This window comes from Schistocerca nitens, chromosome 11 (genome assembly GCF_023898315.1).
Source record: "Schistocerca nitens isolate TAMUIC-IGC-003100 chromosome 11, iqSchNite1.1, whole genome shotgun sequence".
In the NCBI taxonomy this organism is placed as follows: Eukaryota; Metazoa; Arthropoda; class Insecta; order Orthoptera; family Acrididae; genus Schistocerca; species Schistocerca nitens.
Window position 1 is genome coordinate 65116578 of NC_064624.1, and position 21968 is coordinate 65138545.

The following is a 21968-nucleotide window of genomic DNA, read 5'->3' on the forward strand; positions in this document are numbered from 1 at the left end:
TGATACTGATAACAAGATTATGAAATTTCAAACAATGTGTCTCCCATGATAAAGATTAAACCACACATGTGAGAAACACACTTCCTGTAAATGGTATGTTTTGTGTATGTTTATATATTTAGTGAGATAGATATTGTACTGTTCACATGCATATCAGATTTATGTTGTTCGGATGCTTCATTTCTTAAAACACAACTGGAAGAACTTACAATTTGCAGAATAAAGGAGTCTTACGTGAAAATCTGATTTAAGTAGGAAACAGAATCTGGTTATAAAAACAGCCATGTTTTAGAAAATTATTATACTATGTATTCATATAGTTGAAAGATAATAGTGAGGGGAAACAGAATGGCCAGAGGTGTACCACATGCCACAGCAGGTTGTGTGCCAAGTGATACATCTGTGTGTTTACGCGGGCCAGTCTGCACCAACCACCATCTTCCCATGGCTGGCAGACATGAAAAAACATTCACATTAATGGGAGTAGTGAGCCACTGGAGATTGTATGTTTACTGGCGAACATTGTCATAAATATAAATTGTGATAGTTCTGACACTAAATGTAACTGGATTTTCTCTTTTGATGCTAGTCAATTGTTAGGATTAGCATTACTGCAAAGAGCCTTTGATTCCAAAGGTTTATGTTAGGGTGAAAATACGAAATAAATTAATTTTTCTCTCTTAACAACATGAAGACAGGGTGGGTTCTTCCTTGTCTCGGGTATGTGTTAGAATGAAACAGCATTTTTACATAAGATAACTTTTATTGAAAGTTTTGTACAACTGTTAGCTTACTGGATGTTCTGGCTCGGAGAGCGGCAGCTGTGTCGTTTGTGAAGCCTTCTGCTGCGGCGGCGGCGGCGGCGTCGTCTGAATACACATGGCGGTGTGTATCTCGTGTCACCGTATCGCCCAGTTGACTGGAGACGCGCAGCGCGAGGTGGCCCGCTTAATTATTGAGAGCGAAGACGTGCATCAGACGGTGATACCTTGGATGTGGTGTCCCAATGTTTCTCTTCTCTAAGCGGCCGCGTATGTTGTGCGTCGGCCAGCGGAGTGGCGCGGCGGGAGAAGGCCAGTGTCCCGGACTCGAAAAACGGACTCTCGCTTCCCAGTCTTTGGCTGTCAGATCTGCATCCCAGCTCACAGGTGACTGCTGATGTGAGGCCGTCTCCGCGTCCTCACGAGTCACCCGGGTACGTAAAAATCAGACTTCAAATACCTTTTAACTCCTGTCTTCTGGCGCCGAGGCTGCTGCTTGCTATTCTATTGCAGCGACGGACTTGGTGCGTCTGTGTACGATGTAGTCTCATCTTGCATGACGGTCTTAAGCACCGAAACTGACTAAAAACTACTGCTACTCTCTTTGTTGGGCCCATTGCATCTCACGTATTTATTCACTTCACTTCATTTCACTGGAGGTGAACGACTTCACGGTCATTGTCTCTTCTGATCTGCCCGCCGTTTGCCAGTATGTAACACTCTAAACTAAACAAAGTTTTTCATTTATTTTCTAATTTCTCCTTCACTTTGATGTCACTAATTTATTTACTTATCTTAAGTACCACTCAACAAATTGTGTTGTAGGAAAATTAATTTTGTTCATTAATATTCTTTTCTTTTGGAAGTATAAAGTTGCTGCTCTTCAAGCAATGAAGATATCCCCTCTTGCCAACTATGTAAAATCCTCTTGTTAGGCAAGTTATTAACAGAAACCTAACTGGTTGCGCCATGTGTGGTGACTTCTGAGCAAGTCGATGCCAACTCGTGTCAAAAGTGATTTCCTTTTGAGTAATTCCAGGAGCAGACCCCCTTGAGTTAGTTTTGAGAGGGTTACAAGCCAACCTAGCTTCAATCCTGCTAGCCAATATATGATGCTTTTAGTCACTATTTGTTACAGCCCCCAAGTCTTCACATTTATCTACAACTAATTTCTTCAGCCAACATATAGTGCATGATGGACGATACCTTATGCCACCAATGATCATTGTGTCCCAGTTGCAACTGGAATGATGAAGAATTGACTGGCTATATGGCTCCATATAAACCTTCTGAGATATATGTTGGTGGCAATATATCGTTCTACAGTCGGTTCCATATGCTGGTTATCTGAACTTCCTCACTAGCAGTTTGCAAGAACATGTTCCTTCCACAGGAACCTAAAAATACTGCCCAGTTCCCTTCACACAGGTCCCACTACCTGTGTACCCACTTCCTGTGTATAGTGGACCTCTGACCTATTAAGCAGAACCCAGAAACCCACCACCCTATGGTGCAAGTCAAGGAATCTTCAGCCTACATGGATGCTGAACCATCTGGACCCTTGATTCAAGCCATCCACTGGTCTCTGTATCCAAGGACCACAGTCAGTTATGTATACGATGCTACAGATGGCGATCTCTGCCTTCATCTTGCAACCGAGACTTGGTCTTTACTACTTAAGCTAGCCACTAAAAACCATAGAGAATCTCTTCCAATCCAACGCAACACATCTTTTTAGTTCCAACATGAGCCACTACCTGCACTTGGCAGCACCCTTTCTTCTTCATGGTATCTGGACGCACCCATTCCCCATCTAGGATAATGCCTTCCAAAATTCCTCCTTATATGTGCACAGTGCACAATGGATTCCTTCCCATCCTCAGCAGCCATATCCCCTAGTGTTGGAACTCCCAACTACCGGTAAACCCACTCTCTGTGAATGTCCAGACCTTGTGGGCTGAGTGGCTTGCTCTGGAAAAGAGTGCCTTCATCTGGCTCAGGGATTTTGTCAGCCACAAACAACACCCAGAACTTGTTTGTCGTGCTATCTGGGGTGGAACTCTGATCAGCCCCTCAGAAATTCTTTTGCTGGAGCTACCTACCACTTGACTGTAGGGGATGGGTCACCTCCAGTGCAGGCAGTTCAGAGGAGGGCCACAGTAGTGGACCAATTGGGTGGATGTGTGGGACATAGTAGACGTCTAGTCTTCCATAGTGATGCCCATTGGCAACAGCCTCAAGCTGTTTGACCAAAGCCTACACCACCTGGAGCTGTTTGCTAGGTGTCACCAACTAGGCTCAAATCTGGACAGAGCAGTCATTCATACCAAAGATGGAAAAACTGTACACTACCCAGTTATTAGGATACTAGACTATGCCTGGTAAGTATCCAGACATGCAATAAATTAGGAAGTAAACTGCATCCACGCAGATAACTGAAAATAAGTCGCTCATGTTTGAGGCTTGTAAATATAATTTGCAAACAAATGATGTACTCACCTTATCTGCAGCAGCACATCAAATGAGAGCTCTGGTGGTCCAGCCAAACTGGCCCAATCAAAGCAAAGCAAAAACAACAACAAAAAATGCCAGTATGATACAGGGATCAAGAAAAGTGTCAGTACAGGTACTTCACACCACACTGTGGAATGAACAGTTCTCATGACATGTCCCCTGATCGGGACATGTGCCACATGGTCAATTATAACAATCAACTACTCCATCCAGATAGGATGCCTCCCTCTTCCAGATGCTGCACCAAGCTCACTTACGTTTTATAATTTCATAATCATATCCTTTAAACCATTTAATGACATTGGTCCTCTCCTCAGTCCTTACTGTGTCAGTGCGGCACTGTAAATCCTGCTCTTCACAGAAAACTGTTTCACTAACAGCCCACAGTCTCACTTGATAGCTACACTGTTCACTCATATTGTGGATTGTCAAATGACAGCATGTATGTCATAGTGTCGTACAAACAGTGTACAGTGTCAAATTTTGCACTGGGGTGTCCAAAGTTGGAACAGATTTTTTCCAGTGTAAACCAATTCCCCATTAATGCAGCGACCAAGTTTTGCTTTGATATGATGATCAAATTCCACATTGAACGTGTGCGAGTAGCTGCTCATTAATTACAACCACTTGGTGCTGAAGTCCCATATGTATAGCTCCCATATGTGTCGTGTCAAAATTAGATTTATTACAGCTTTCATGAACACATTTAAACAGTCGTTCTTTCTGCACTCTATATGTGAACAGAATGGGGAAAAGCCAGTGGGACGTTATCTCCGCCATGCACATCAGTGGTTTGCAGAATTAAGATGTTCATGTAGACAGACCTCTCTGATTTATATAATACTGTAAGTACCAGTTCATGGTAAAAATAATGAAGTGCCCACCGATACCTGTTGATACAAATGTACATAAGAAACATGCTTCTTACTTAGTATTAAATGCCATCATAGATTTCTCTAACAACCCTTGTGGATCACAAAATGATTTGTTTATATCTTGTGTTATTTCCTCACTGCTTAAACTAACATTATTGATTGGCATTATCACTAATTACATTACATTGCTACACTTTTTCCAAAAAAATATGCTTAACTTTGATTGGTTTCTGTTCCCCCAGTATGTATGGTTGTATAGCTGTCTTGGCAGATTCTTCATTCCCATATCAAAATATTACTTTTTCTCCCTTTTGTGTACATTGATATTTCCAATCCATTAAAGCTCATATATTGACAATAGTCTCATATTTAGGTAGTACTGGAAATACACATTTATTATTTTTATCATTATATTTCCACTGAAAACCTATTTCTTCCAACCTATGTAATGTCATTTCTTCATACTTGCCAAAAAATAAAATCATTGATTTCTGTATGAATCCTTGATCATAAAATGCTTTGTTTCTATCCTATGTTGTTTCCTCAATATATAAATTAATGGTAGTGATGTACACAATCATATTTTGAATAAAAAAAGACCTGACAAGGAGTCTGTAATCACTTGACTTAAATTCAATTGTTAGTTAACAGCTCTGTGCCGATTGTTGCCATGAAGTCTGTGGAAAGCGGTAGTTGACACTGAACAATAGAAAGTGAGAGGTCCCCCACACCAGAACTGTAGAATTCCACCAAATTTTGGTTTACATGATAAATCATACAGATTTAATGATTGTAGATTCAACTAAACACCCAGGGACTAAAATTACAAAAACCCTAACTTCACATAAAAATGTTGTGGGAATTTGAACTGAAGTGTTTTGTTGGCATTCCACTTAGAAGCTGCAACAAATCTAGTAGAGTACCTACACCATGCTTGCCTGCTGTCTCCTGGCGTATTGCTGTTCAGTATGGGATCCTTCGTAGACAGGACTATGGAAGGGACTGAGAAAGTTAAAAGGAGGAAAGCGTGTTTTGTATTGCTGCAAAATGGGGGGAAAGTGTAATGCGTACGTTGTGAGATGAAATGGCAAACAGAAGAAAGGCTTTTGTCGTTCTATTGAATTCTTTCCTCAAAATTTCAATCACCAACTTTTTTCCTCTGAATGCCAAAGTATGTTTTGACACCAAACTACGTCAGGAGAAATGATAAAATAAGAGGAAGCAGGGTATACACAAAGGGAATTGTTAACTGATGTGCCTAGATAATCTCAGCACTGCTAGATTAGTCTCTGGCCATCCATACACACAAAAGTAGTCTCAAGGGGTAGAATTAGACTTTCATCTATATCTCCTAACTGTTACTGACTACTGGCGAAGCAGTTCTTCACATGCCACTACTCTGAAGGAACGGGAAGTGTGTGTGTGTGTGTGTGTGTGTGTGTGTGTGTGTGTGTGTGTGTGTGTGTGTGTTGCTGAAGTGAGAGCAAGGAAGGGGATATGGGTAGACGACATGGTCTAGCATAGGTTGAGTCTAGAGGTGTTACAGGGGTGGTGGGCGAGCAGTGCAGTCTACTGATTGCAAGTAAAACAAACATCCTTTCAGTATACTCTATGTGTAGATTCTAACACAGCTAGTGATTTTGTATTATTATAGTTGAATGGAAGGGAAAATGGAAAGAGTGAAGGGCATCTACATCCATGTCCTCATAAAAATCCATTCTCCAGAATCTGCTGAGAGTTATATGGCAGACAATATATCCTACTACACCAGTAAGGAGGGCTTCTTCAATTCCATTCATGTATTGAGTTCAGGATAATTGCTGTCAAAATGACTCTGTGCATGCTGTAATTAGTAAAGTCTTGTCCTTACACTCCCTGGGGAAGTGATAGGTAATAGGATGTAGTATATTTCTAGATTCATCATTTACAGCTGGTTCTTAAATCTCTGTAAATAGACATTTATAGGATAGTTTGCATCTATCTTCAAGCATCTGTGTGTCTCATTTCTTAGCAGTTCATGACACTGTCACATGGGTCAAACAAACTTGTGAACATTGTGCTGCTCATCTTTGTATATGTTGAGTATTCTGTGATAATCATATGTGGTGCAGATGCCACACACCTGAGCAGGCTTGTAGTATGGATTGTATAAATGTTTTATAAGCAGTCTCCTTTGTGTACTGGTTGCATTTACCCAGTATTTTACCAGCCAATCAAAGTGTGCTATATAAGTGCGGTTTAAAATTTCTGAACAGACTGATGACCTCAGCAGTTTGGTCACTTAGGAATTCGCCCCCCCCCCCCCCCCCCCCCACACACACACACACAAACACAAATATTTTTCTGAGCATTTACAGCTCAACTTTGAATTCTTATCCAGATGTGACTAACCATTCATGCAGTTTTTCTGGTATAGGGTGACAAAATATAAACAGCATTACAAGTGACTTGCAAGCAACAAATTCGAATTCCTGGCTTTTATACAATAATTAATTAAATCTGTATTTGATACCTTATGAGATAGGAAAATTCCGATTTGTTTTATATGCACAGGAATGTTGTGTGGCTTTCATATTCTGAACAAAATGATTTATTAATTGATTTAATTTTTCCTTGCATTTGGATGAAAACACCATCAACAAAAGTTATTTTATAACAAATGGGGCATTATTTTTAACACAGTGAGACCTTTAATTAATGTGAGAGAAGGAGAAACACTTGGTTATTTGAAAACAATTTTAACAACACATGAATGAGAGGAAGAACAATGGGATGTGTTAGGAATGTCATAAGACATATTTAATATTGGAATATTTCTTCAGTTCTGACAAAAACCTCAAGTGATCTCATGGAAGTGAGAAACTTCAGTCACTGGGCAGTGGTTGCAGCTCAATCAAATACTTTCTTCATAATTGTTTGCACCTCATGAATGCATTATCATCATTGGTATAATGAATGGAAACCTCCATCTGCATCACTATTTTCTGTAATAAAGATGGTCAGTTCTCATGGGAATTGCAGATCAGCCCCATATAAAATTTGGAAAAGAAAAAATGAAAGAAGGCAATATAAATATTATGTGAGTGTAACGCTATAAAACTACTGATAAAGTTACAACAAATACCTTCAAATCATGGACTCACTCATATCCAGGGCTGTAAGCTTTAGATTGTCAGTAATGACAATATTTTACAGAAAACTCTAAAAAGTATAGAGGATGCAATACATGGACTGAACAGGTGTTTTGACAGAGCGATAAATTGTGAAAACAGTATGGAATTCTGTACATTATGGTGATTCACTAAGGAATGCTGTGTTCATTTGTCTAATGACTACTGAACTCTCTCTTTTCATAGCCCTGTCTGTGAAGCCCAAAGAAGTTCCATTAGCGGGAAAAATCGTGTAGCCACTAAAGTTTGCACAGTGCCAAGATGGAGTGTCCTGATCAATATGCTAAAAATCCTGAGTGGTAGGGTGTGTGTCTTGGGATGGGGCAGTGATGTTTAACGGTCACATTTTAAGATTTATTTTGAGTAAGTGAAAAATTGAGTTTCGACTAAAAATGTTTCCCCATACAGAATCAAACTACATGAAATTTGCTAAAAATGTTCTTTTTGCATCTATGACCAATAGCTTCCGCATTTCAGGGAATAGAAAAACAAGATTATTAACAATATTGCTTTAACTATACGAAATTAATTATCTTTAAATGGAGGGTTTAAAAACAAATTTGTGTACCACATGTAAGTGTAGTACAGCCATATTACAGGATAAATCGTGTTCTGGGAGCGCAACAGGATGATGGCGAGGTATTGGGAGTAGAAGCAAAGGACAGATAGATAGCCAGATTATGTTCATGCTCTTCCTTCCTTCACAGGTCTGCAAACTGAAGATAAAGGTGGTGATTCCCCATTCCATCTACCCCACTACGTCACAAGAAGCCACCAAAGGTTGTCTCACGAAGTTATTACAGCTGTCCACAATGTACCTATGAAGAGTGCAGTACCACAGTCTGCAGACATGCCTGGAGGCCATTCATTTTCCACAGAATGCGTCAAGACTTAATGAAAAGCTGATATCAGTTACTAATGACATTAACACAAGAAAGACACACAGACAGAGGCTCTGAAAATCTTCCTAGACTGTTCTATGCTATCAGAGGTGAAATTGATTCTGTCGTCCTGTATGGAAGTTGTCTCCTTCTTGTGGGAAGTGGAAATTCCATCAGCATGAGTGCTGCTTGCATTTCAATTTACACAGACTATACCTCCCCAGCATTTATTGTCTAGTTCTCTTGTGTGAGTAGGCAAAATAACTTCACTGAGCTCATGTTTGTACAGTGGAGTTATTTTCAGTTTATTAAGGAAGTACTTTGTTATAGTTGTTTGTCAATATCTTACTCTTATTACCATTATTAATGAAGTGTTAACACATGTGGAAAAGAGGCGAAACACCTTCACACTTCCCCTCCCCCTCCATCCCCACTCCCCCACCCTCTACCACTCCCCCACCCCATCCGCCCTCCCCTCCCTTCCCCCACCCTCTATCAATCCCCCTCCCCATCCACCCTCCCTCTCCATCCCCACTCCCCCACCCTCTACCACTCCCCCCACCCTCTACCACTCCCCCTCCCCATCCGCCCTCCCCCTTCCACTCCCCCCACCCTCTACCACTCCCCCTCCCCATCCACCCTCCCTCTCCATCTCCACTCCCCCCACCCTCTACCACTCCCCATCCCCATCCGCCCTCTACCACTCCCCATCCCCATCCGCCCTCTACCACTCCCCCTCCCCATCCGCCCTCTACCACTCCCCCTCCCCCTCCCTATCCGCCTTCCCCCTTCCCTCCCCATCCGCCCTCCCCATCCGCCCTCCCCCTCCCCATCCGCCCTCCCCCTCCCCCTCCCCATCCGCCCTCCCCCTCCCCCTCCCCATCCGCCCTCCCCCTCCCCCTCCCCATCCGCCCTCCCCCTCCCCCTCCCCATCCGCCCTCCCCCTCCCCCTCCCCATCCGCCCTCCCCCTCCCCATCCGCCCTCCCCCTCCCCCTCCCCATCCGCCCTCCCCCTCCCCCTCCGCCCTCCCCCTCCCCATCCGCCCACCCCCTCCCCATCCGCCCACCCCCTCCCCATCCGCCCACCCCCTCCCCATCCGCCCTCCCCCTCTCCCTCCCCATCCGCCCTCCCCCTCTCCCTCCCCATCCGCCCTCCCCCTCTCCCTCCCCATCCGCCCTCCCCCTCTCCCTCCCCATCCGCCCTCCCCCTCCCCCTCCCCATCCGCCCTCCCCCTCCCCCTCCCCATCCGCCCTCCCCCTCCCCCTCCCCATCCGCCCTCCCCCTCCCCATCCGCCCTCCCCCTCCCCCTCCCCATCCGCCCTCCCCCTCCCCCTCCCCCTCCCCCTCACTCTCCCCCTCCCCCTCCCCCTCCCCCTCCCCCTCCCCATCCCCCTCCCCATCCACCCTCCCCATCCCCCTCCCCCTCCCCATCCACCCTCCCCCTCCCCCTCCCCCTCCCCATCCACCCTCCCCCTCCCCCTCCCCATCCACCCTCCCACCTCCATCCTGCTTGTGACCCACAGAAGTATGTGTTACAATGGAAAAATTAGCAGACTGACTTACATTGTGGATCTTAGATACTATGTGGAATACAGAGGGTTTTTTCAAATACGTTTTCTGCTCCAAAACCCTGTATTAGGGCTTTTGTTGCAAATATCCAGCTAACATCTGTGTTTGTCTTATGTAAAACGTCAACGAAAATTCACATTTATGTTCAGTTTCTGCAAGAGACAATGAAAGTTCTACAGAAATGTACTGGCAAGCAAATTGAAACTTGTCTGAGCAGAAGTAGTTCTACTGATGGATGACGATTTTCAATCCGGAGACGTAGAGATACCGAAATGATGCTGCTGTTGGGAGAGAAATGCAACCTCTTTTCCACATGTATTTAGATATTCCGAAGTTACTATTAGTGGTTACTCTTAGCGCCAGTGTGTTCTTTCAGAACAAAAGCTTTTACTGTATTTGCTAGAAGGCCTTCCCATTTCATTAACTGTTTGTGAGCCTGAGCGTTTTGTGCAAAGCATCAGCAAGAGAATAAAAGTGTGTCCACTAAGTTATTTATCTATCTAATGAATGATCCTGTTGATTCTGGAGAACTATCTGGTCGATAATTGTAGTTGATGATGCCATCGTTAAAAAGTACATCACTCTTATCACATCAACCACTTCTTATTCAATTTATGACACGAATAGCGTACGAAAATGCCCACATTCTTCCGGTCTTGTCAGCTGCGTTTGATATTTAGCAAGGAATTTTAGTTTTTATGCTAGTAATTCCTAGACACTGCTGGACCTTTTTATTCAGTTGTGTACTGCGCCATAAGAAGTGAATGCAACAAGTGTCATTCTGGCTTGCTGTAGCTGGATAATTACTTGAATCAGTATATGCTAGACATCACTGGGAGTGGCATTGTGACTCGAGTACACTAAAATAGGGTGAATACGATTATGCATCAGAGCAACAGATAGGATGACCATAGCATTGATAGGCAAAGTTATTACTACAATTGTCTGACTATATACCCATAAATTGACGAAACAAACTTTCAGCAAAGTGTTATTGAAATGTAGCTTTTCTTGTGTTTTACTTCATCAAAAATCAGCATGTCTTGTTTTCATTTTGTCGTTTCCGAAAATAATTCTTAATTGTTCTACAGCCTCCTGGTTAATTTCACATGAGCATTTGAGATTATTTACTTTTGGAGATGTTTCAGAAGGTTGTTGCAACAATGCGTGCCTCAAACCATGTCTATATCCTTTGAGCTTCTAATTTTCAAGGGCATGCTATCCAGTGTAAATTCATTGTCACATCACATAGTGCATTCTCTTGCTGTTTTTAAATTGGCATATCTTTAACATAGTGGCAAATATGATTTTCTGTTTTTACTGAGTGTACAATGATGTAGGACATTCGACTGAGCCATCTTATGGTTTTCATCTGAGACTTGCTTCTGGAAGAGATTGATTTTGGCATTTGCTGTCCTTAATTTATCACTAATCGGACGATTTCCAGTTCCTGGCACATCAACATTGTTTTCATGTGATTACTACTCCGTTCAGTACTGATCTGCACCCTACATTTTCCTTTAGCAGAGGAAGCACTGCAGACATTGAAACTGCAGCTTGTTTACTGTCTTCCTTCCACAGCTTCCCTTTAGCGAGTGCTTGACGGACGATTTTCTTTTGTGTAATATTTTCGACAGATATTTCAGTAAAGTGGGAAATACACGAGGAACCACTGAGCCGCTCTGGTTTTAAAAGACTGCCCTTGTCTTACAATTTCAACTTATTTACTGACGATAAATGTTTGTTGTTCCTCACTGAAATGTGAATCGCACACAAAACAACTCGGAGTCAAATTGTCTTTCCGAGGAATTGCTGTCAACCATTTTGAAAATTTTTGGAGAACTGCAAAATATTTACCTTTAGTTTCTCTTCAGCCACATCGGTTCACTGGATCGAAAATCGTGGACATGTTTCGTTCCTTTTCTTCTATAAATACCAGTAACTATAACTCTCAACACCTCTTTATAATCACAGCCTTCAACTCTTAACCATTCACTCACAAGTCCGTAAACAAACTCTCAAAATAAGTTGAGGCAGAAGCAACAAATGCCACCCGATTACATGTCAGCTTGAGTCTCAAGTGACAGTGCTACTCGTAGTTCTTCGGTATATGAAAATGGTACCTGTTCTTGCAGACATGTCCGAAAGGGCTAACTGGCTATTCGACCATCTTCTTCTATGTGGATGCACAAACAGTGCCCGAACTCTTATGGGAACTGGCAAAAAGCCGAGTAATGAGTATAGTGGGTAGGGGCACTATGAATATAGTGCGGGACAATAGGTTGGGAATGTGGGTCTTGTGGTAGGCATGCCAGAGATAATTCCCTTCAGTCACACTATCATCTGTGTCCTTGGTGGCACAGATTGATAGAGCATCTGCCATGTATGCAGGATATCCTAGGTTCAAGTCCTGATCAGGGCACATATTTTCAGCTGTCCCTGTTGACTTATATCAACGCCTGTATGGAGCTAGGGGTATTCATTTCATTGTAGTTCTCGGGCTCGCAGCCTTTCCAATCCTACTATGTTAATGCACAGGGAGTAAGCACTCTCTCTCTTCTTCTTGCTACGGGCAAACTGTCACGTTACCAAAGGAAGGATAGGGCTCAGTAAGCACCGTGAAGTACGCTATGTAATGACTGATTATGTGTAAAATTAGTGCAGTATGGCACAGTGTGAAATTATGGAGATGCATGTTGGCAGAATAGCTGCTCATTAAAATATATTTTTTAAAATTTTTTGTGTATACATGATACAAATATCTGAAAACTTGTATCATATTTATAAAAAAAAGTATTGAGAGCCATGTCATAAGTACAGAAGGGTATAAGCATTTTTAACTGAGAGTTTTTTCTTTCTTTCAGTGTCTTGAAGATAACTTGGGAATCTCTCATCCAAATGATTTTATCAAGGAGGATCCTGAACTAAATTTGGAGGTGTGTAAAACTGAGAATGCAGTAAGCATTTGCATCTCTGATTTATTGCATGTAGGGTGGTAAAAATGTATTTGTGTAATTGCTTAATGTATGGAATGCATTACTGTGAGACAGGCACATGTTATGACTTTTCTTGAGATAAATGCAATTAATAATTTTACACTACTGTTGAACTATTCCACTTGATGTGGATTAGCAACTGTTATTTGATTATTGTTCTGAATAGAATCTGAACAGAATTTGTAGCAATGTTTTTAACCTTATTTTCAGTGACCCTTCTGGATGTTAAACATTTTGTATAGGTTTAAACCACGAGAGTGCAGATCATTTGAAAAATATTCTTCCTTTCAGTAACTTATGATGCATGGATTGCAGAAGAATACATTGCACATAATTGATCTCTTCAGTGAATCATTGATATTTGTGTTTGAACCAAAAATTTTCAAAGCTGCCAAAGGTATGAAGTGTGATACTATTTGTATGTGATAGATCACCCTTGCTACATTGATCTTAGAATGTGTATGGCTACCTCAATCGTACGTGTTGAATTACTTATAGATTTGTCAGTCACAGAAAAACTCTAGAACCTATGCAGATAAATCCGTGTATTACCTCACCGTAGAAATCATAGCAGATCCAAATAAATTATCTTCTTGGCGCAACTTACAGCTTTGATAAGGTCTGCTTGTATGAAGCATAAAATTTTATCCAGTAAAATAAAATGTTGTGGTATTAATTTTGTCCACTTTGCGTAAGAGAAAGTGGATGGTTAGATTCATAAACGTCTCACAGGAATAAGACATAACTAATATTGGGGAATATAAGGTAGAGTACTGAAAAACCTAAATCCAAAGACTTACTATGCAAGACACTATACAGTACATGGCGGTGGGTATGTTCCACCACTGTTAGTCATTTCCTTCCCTTTCCTGTTTACAAGCAGAACCAGGAAAAGGCAACTGTCCCGTTGCCTCCATACAAGCCCTAATTTTTCTTGCCTTTGTGGTGTCTGTAAAAGACCCTCAGGCACATTGATGTCTGGTGATAGTGCAAGCATACCAGTCAAGGAAAAAAATGATCATACTAGGGACAGTGCATATGGTATATAAAAAAAGAGTGAATCTGGCATAACTGGTTCCTGCATCACATTTTCTCTTCCCAAATTAAGCATTGGTTTGTTAGGCTTCATTCTGTTGCATATGCATGGTGTAATAATAATTATCTATGGGGCACAGGCATGGTAGTTTTTGCATATGGTATTCACTTTGGAGGATGTGTTCAATATTGAAATCAATTCATTTAGCAAATGTCACTGCTCTGATATTTTCCCACATTAAGTCAGTTCACAATAAGAGGTAGATCGACACCTTGGACTATTAATTCAGTTGTTGGCATTGTGCTTCATAAAATCTTCCATTAGTAAACGTGCCTCTGCATCATTTCCATGTTGCTGCCTTCGTGCTATTGTGGGGAAAATTAATCTGGAATGCATAATTCCATTTTGTCCACTATCTTTACAATCCACAGTGCACCAGGAAAAAGTATTTGTCTATGTTTACAAGTTCACCATCCATGACTGTATACTACCCAACAGCAACCCTACATAATTGATGTCTTCCCATTGTTATGTCAAAACTCACAATTTATTGGTACATATCTAAACTCTGACTTCTAGAATATTACGATCACTAAATCCTATTAATAGTTTCCTGTTTCAGTATACACAAACACATGATTTCAGAAGTAACAAAAGATACTAGATGAAAAAACAGTAAACAGAAAAATATAGCTCTGTCTATCTCTGACAGTTACAGAGGATACACAAGTTTGATACATTATATTATAGGCAAATATTAGTGTACGAATCACACACACAAACTTTCATTATGTTTCCTTTACAATACACACTGATCAACATTTACATCTGCAGTATGCCTCAAATGCCAGTTCCCTAAATTTTCTCAACATTGACTCAAAAAGAATGTCATCTGCCCTCCAAGGATTCCTGTTTGAGTATCTGAACCATATCCATAACATATGTGTGCTAATCAAAGCTAATAGTAGCAAATCTAGAAGCATGCCACTGAATTGCTTCAATGTCTGACTAGTGGGATGTCACATTGTCAAGTATGCGTATGTTCCAACAAAAAAATTTTGGTAAACCGGAGTTCAAAACAGAATATATGAAACTGGTGAGATAAAGCTGGGAAAATGAGATCAAAATCACTACCACACAATTTAAACCTGCGAGGAAGCTACAAAAATCGAATTTTCTGAACTTCGCTTTATGTGAGTTTCAGATAGACCCTGTTGTTACAACCAGTAAGGATACAAAAATTCTCAGTGTAAGAACAAGAGAGGAATTTTTTAGTCACTTCAGCGTCTCCTGCATACAAACACTAGATTTCAACCTGTCAGGAAAGAAACACACATGAATGAATCACTCATCATTAATCCATTTTTCAACAAATTATTCATTCATATACCATGAATTGTAAGAAACTTGCAGACATACTGAAAACCAGATTATGCTAACCACAAAGGAAGAGAGAACACAGGTAGTGGAACATTGCCTATGATCAGGGATGCGAGGGAAAAAGCATTGGAAACTTTAAATGGTAACAAACCCCAGAAAATGGCAGGAATTCTTGAAAGTATACAAACGAATGTTCAAGGCTGTAAAAAAGTGTAAACTGGGTCACTTGAAACCAACATAAAAATAACAATTTTTGTCTATTACTTTCGCTCAGTTCTCGACTGTGTGCCTCTGAAAGAACAATGAGTTTTGGAAGCAAAGCAATTCTGATTAAAAATCATCTGTTGAGGAACTGAAGGAAATCAGTACTTTGCAAAATAACAAGTCATGTGCAGAAGACAGAAACTCATAGAAGTAGTATGGAGATACGGATACTGAGCAACAGTAATCTCACACAAACAACTGGCAGAATTATGTTAAACATTTGTAAAAGTGAAAAAATTACTGAAGAGTGGAAATGAGCATAAATTGATCCTCTTCATAAAAATGACATAAAACCAGTCTGAATAATTACAGGGAATTTCACTGCATCCAGTTATGTCTAAAATTCCTTAAAAAGCCCTGTGAAGGCAACTGGATGAACAAGTAGGCCTATTAATAGGAGAGTATAAGGCACGATTTTGCAAACGCAATTGTGTAGAGAACAGATATGGGAACCAAAGTCAATTTTGCAAAGATGACGATGTGTAAATACTGTGGCAACTTATGCCAAGTGTCAGAAAGGCTTATGATTTGACAGAAAAAGACTTGATTCAGTATGTCAGAGGAATTCAAAATTGACAGGAAAACAGTGGCATTTATCCAATAGACATAAATGGGTACAACACTAGACATTAAACTGATTGGAGAAATTTCAGAAGTATTTGAAATGCACAACAGTGTGCAGTCAGAGATCCATGATCCACTCCAATTCAAAATAATTCTGAAAAAGTTATGAAGACATAGGGGAAGGAGATAAGGGAATCCAAATCGAAATTAAAAAAGAGCAGAGAATTAACATGAGGTGTATGGCTTATGTAGACACTGACTATTCTAAGATACTGTATAGAAGCCAAACTTGTCATGGAGAAGCTTCACAAAATGTCAAAGAAAACTAGTGTACAAATCATATGTGAGAAAACTCAGTAATGGACAGGAAGCCTACAGACAGTCTCTCCATTATAACTTGGTATGAGGAAGTGTCACAAGATACATACATTAAATATCCAGGAGAGATCATCCAATCACCAAGACATATTTATTTATTTATCCTATTCTGTCAAGGGCCATCAGGTTCTCTTTTGCATTGGACCAGGGTTTCCCACATACATCATAGTTACGTAAGAAACAACAATTTTAATATGACAAATAGTACTGAAATGATATGAGTGTCTTAAGTGGCAATGTAAGTAATTCTGACTATGATCTAATAAAGTTAATAATGACAGTACTAGTAGTATTACAGCTGTTGCCACTAATTTGGTGGTTGTAACAGTAGTAATGACAACAATAGTAGTGGCAGGTATAAAAATGATTTATAAATGTACAAGATAGCTTTCTGCTATAGTGAGTTCCATGGAAAGGAAATTTAAGAAGCCTTCACCTTGTAAGAATTTTGAGAAAAGAGGAAGATCTGGGTGGAGCGTAATTGTATGCTCCCATGTCAGTTCAAAGAGCAAGTTAAAGCAGCCAAACCTGGGTACTTCATGACGTTTGTAGAGGACACACATTGGTGACTTTCTGTTAATGGATGTGATCTCTATGAACATATTCCTCTTGTTTATCTTCATGATTGTTGGATGTGTGTAAGTATATTATATGATAAATCAGAGCATGTGTATGCCCCTACTCCACACAGTTGTCAGTTACATATGTTGTGTCTTAAAAAGATGTAGTCTTCCCAATTTACAGAACTTGTGGACATACTTGGTTGGAGCCACATCTCTGACAGAAGTATCAGATGTAGGTCCGTGTCTTGAAATATGTGACAGACTTTGTTATGATGAGGTGGCAGAGATCGAACATTTGTGTGTGCAGTATGAAGTTTAGTGCATTTAGCTACAAGGCTCATGAAGATACTAGATAGTAGAGACTTTAGGCCAGTGAGGTTATGAGAACAAAGCATACCAGAGTGCATTATGGTAGGGGAGCAAGGTTCCTTGATGTGAAAGTGAGAGATATCTCCAGGAGGAGGGAGGTTTTGTGGCCAAGGCCACCATGCTTTGCACTGGTCAGTGAATGGTCAACTGAAGACAGGAAGAGAAAGTTCCTGAACAGAGCTAGAATAATCTATTCACAACAATACTGAAAGCAAGATAAATGGAATGACAGACTGCTGTCTTATTGTTGGTCCTAATGATGAGTAACCACAGTAATATTATGATAATTTACAGTCTTATTTCTACTTTAATAATTTATCATCTGAATCAGAGCCTTGTGAGCATTTTGAAGTAATAGTTAATTAATGAATAGTATTGGTACTGGATTTACGAGAATTGAGCAGAAAATTAGTACTAAAAATAGTCCTAGACAAACAGATAAAAATAAGAGGGGAAACTCTTTCAAATATAATATTAGTAAAACAAATAGTTTCTTTGCAAAATAAAGACCTGAAAGTGAACACACAAAATTAGGGCAATAGAAGTTGACAAATTTTTTAGCTTCTAAAGTCCAGACACTACAGTTGATGTGCATTGCAGACTGATCATTCCTATTTTAGTTCTTCACCATTATCCTGCCATCGTTTGTCCACATGTTTTGCAGCTGAAGTCTTGGAATCACACTGTTCAAAATCTTCAGTCTTTCAAAAGTGAGATCCTTGCTGATTGTTTCTGGCTCAAAAGCTTGTCAGGTGATATGGAGCCATTATAACAAAAAATCTATTTGAGAACTACTACTGGAATAACTCTTTGCTGCAGAAAGTACTGTGATTCATGGTCAAACAAAAATGACTGATCGAGAAGCAGGAAAGAAAAATTCTCAGGAAAATATTTGGACCAGTTTTCTGTGAACGAATTTGGATCTGGAGTCCCTTTAGAGAGATTTATAGACAAACAGATACAATAAGAGACAGCATTAGATAAAAAGTGATAAAATTTTGTGGATGCATCACAGGATGACCGTCGACAGGCTCACAAGGCAGAGCTCTGAGGTAGCAAGCACTAGCAAAAGCAATTCAAAATTGGTCATCGGTACAGAAGAAGTTGGACTCTCACAAGATAACATAATAAATCGAAAAAGAGTCAAGACAGACCTTGAAACATACTTAAACAGCAACACATGGAAAACAGACATGGATATAAATATTTGGAAGACCACAAGAGAGACCACAGAGGACATACACTATGTGATCAAAAGTGTCCAGACAGCTGCCTGAAAAATGGCTTAAAAATTCGTGGCGCCCTCCATCAGTAATGCTGGAATTGAATATAGTGTTGGCCCATCCTTATCCATGGTGACAGGTTTCATTCTCGCAAGCATACGTTCAATCAGGTGCTGGAATGTTTCATGCGGAATGGCAGCCGATTCTTAACAGGTGTTGCACTGAGGAGAGGTATCGATGTCAGTCGGTGATGCCTGGCATGAAGTCAGCTTTCCAAAACATCCCAGAGGTATTCTAAAGGATTCAGGTCAGGTCTCTGTGCAGGCCAGTCCATTACAGGGATGTTATTGTCGTGTAACCACTCCGCCATTGGCCGTGCATTATGAACAGGTGCTCAATTGTGTTGACAGCTGCAATTGCCATCCCAAAATTGGTCTTCAACAGTGGGAAACAAGAAGGTGCTTAAAACATCAATATAGGCCTGTGCTGTGATAGCGCCACACAAAACAACAAGGAGTGCAAACCCCCTCCATGAAAAACATTGACACCATAGCACCAGAATCAACTCCGAATTTTACTGGTGGCACTACACACACTGGCAGATGATGTTCACCACGTATTTGCCATACCCACACCCTGCCATTAGGTCACCACATCGTGTACTGTAATTCTTCATTCCACAGAACAATTTTCCACTGTTCAATTGAGCAATGGTTTCGCTCCTTACAACAGGCAAGGCATCGTTCGGCATTTACCTGCGTCATGTGTGGCTTATGAGTAGGTGCTCGACGGTGAAATATAAGGTTTGTCACTGCCCACCTAACAATCATAATACCTGCGGTGAATAATGATGAAGTCTGGAATTCCTGTGTGATGGTCTGTATAGATGTCTGCCGGTTACACATTACAGCCCCCTCCAACTGTCAGCAGTTCCTGTAAGTCAACAAATGAGATCAGCCTGTACTATTGTGTGCTGTATGTGTCCCTCCACGTTTCCACTTCACTATCACGTCGGAAACAGTGGACCTAAGTACGTTTAGGAGTGTGGAAATCTGACAGACATATGAAATAAGTGATACCCAACCACCTGACCAACTTAGAAGTCTGTGGGTTCTGCAGAGTGCCCCATTCTGCTCTCTCATGATGTCTGATGACTACCGAGCTCACTGATATGGAGTACCTAGCAGTAGGTAACAGCACAATGCACCTCATATGAAAAACCGATGTTTTTGGGGGTGTTTGATCAAAAGTATCCACATTGTGTATGTAAAGAAATGGGGAAGGATGTAGGAATAGGAAAAAAAAATTTAAAATTTAGACACTATCTCTTAAAAGTTAATGTATGAAATAGTAATGATGATAATAATGTAATCTGGAAACATCTCCCATAATTATCAGTGTGAGGAGATTAGCAATAGTCATAGGTAGCTGATTGTCAGTAGAATTCACAGAAGTAATCTGCAGTAGCAGTTTCTGCTTTTTAATATGCTATGCGTCACATTCTGCAACCCTCTAGACAATATGGTTTGTGGAATACAATGAGTAGATCCAAGAATGAGTGAATGAATGAATGAATAACTAACCAACCTTCCCACCCTCTCTCTGACCAGGATATAGGCTACAGTATGATTTCACACTGAAAGAGAAATTAAATTAATGAATGAAATAAAAAAATGAAGAAATAAATTTAGCACAAGAAAACAGAGTAAGATTACCCTATTTTACTGACAGGGAAGTGATAGCTGTGTAACTAGAACATGTGTAGGTTCCAAAAAGGTTATATCCTGGACACGAATAAAGATAGAAATGTAGGATAACTTTATGTTCAGATGTATAGCTATAAAGCTTTTATTTGCAGAAGAACCATTCGATTTATCATGAGTACATCTTCTATATGCATGCATGTGTAATGGGGTACTTTTCACAATTTGGTTTAAGTTCAGTGTTTTCATTCACTTTTGACAAAAGTTCACTATTCCTTCAACTGGACACGCAACAAACATTGAGGCAATAGACTTGTCCCATACTTATTGAAACACATTTGCAGTTCTTGTGCTCAAAGTTATTTTTTTGTATTTAGTGAACCTTAAGTTACTGCATGGCAAGGCAAATAGATGGAGCCTTCCACAAACCCCGACAAAAAAATGACATACTGTGAGATCAGACAAAATTCAAGGTCGTCAGGTGAATGTGAGATGTGTATGCCCCTTATGGCTGATACATCAATAAGGCAGCTTATTTTTTAGAAGTGCTCTTTCATGCAGGTGCCAGTGTGGTGATGCTCCATCCTGGTGAAAAATGATTTTTTTCTCTGGATAATTTCCTTTGCATCTATCTCGAAACCTTCTGTTATTTCTATTTATGTCAAAATTTCATGTCTTGTGATGTTCCTTGCTGTACTGATTATATTCCTCATTAATAACATGAAAGTGTTGCTTCATTAAATTACATAATTTGAATAACAAATCATGACCACCACCAAGAAATGGTTTCTTTTTCCAATTCACAATACATTATCCTCGACTTTGTTATAACTCATTTTCAATGCAGTTATTTTTTTAAAATCAATCAATTAATTAATATAGTTACCTTAATTCAAGTTACTGTGAGAGATGAGAGATGACTCAGTCTTTCTTGTTATTGTGAAATAGTTTGTTTAATCTGACACGTTTCTCATTAGGTGATCATCTTCGGGTTTGCTGACTGCATTTCAGGATTATCCGTTATGTTAAAGGTTTTCTGCTAGGCTCCAGTAACAAACTTGTTTTAGTGCTATTGTAGCTGTCCACATTCTGATTGCTTCTTCATATTTATTCATTGTATACTGGCTGTTTATAATTGGCCACCTGAATTTATCTGCAGTTGTATTAATCCCTCGCCTGCTGTGAAATGTATGAAAGCACATTCTTTCATTTGGAGAGAACACTGTCCTCATTGTGACCATGTTGTTTATTTCCTATTTATGGTACTACACAATTCTTTGTCATTTATATGCCTATAAAATAAAACCACTTCATGTAATAATTCCTATAGCTTTCATGTCGAGCTGTACTCCTGAATTTCCTCTGTGGATGAAACTGATGGGACATTTAACGACTTTGATGTTCCATGCAGTGAGCTATCTCAAGAGAATGGTATAATATTGAATGCTGCAGTTGTGAAAAAAAATACATTTAATAGCAGTTCAGATAGATATTTCTTCAGTTCTTTCCTTTGCCAGTTTCATCAATAAAAACAGACGATTTTTTACATTTTTCTCTGGTACTTTGCCCAACTGTATGTGTCCGAGAGGTGAAAGGTATTTCAGGCATTTAATTTTGAAGTATCAAGTAGGAAATTTGTTTTCAAATAAATCAATGTTTCTATAGTTACTTACACAGCTAAAAAGAAAGTGCTGAAATGAAGTGTTAATTTTTACCTATAA

General features: G+C 40.1%; 1 protein-coding gene across 1 annotated transcript in view; it reads left to right on the plus strand.

Moving 5' to 3' along the window:
* Positions 1 to 21968, plus strand: part of LOC126212636 (zinc finger protein 99-like) — a 106448-nt gene that overhangs the window by 72093 nt on the left and 12387 nt on the right. The window contains exon 5 of the mRNA XM_049940063.1: positions 12636 to 12728. Coding sequence (XP_049796020.1) covers positions 12636 to 12728 — 93 coding nt within the window. The remainder of the gene's footprint in view (positions 1 to 12635; positions 12729 to 21968) is intronic.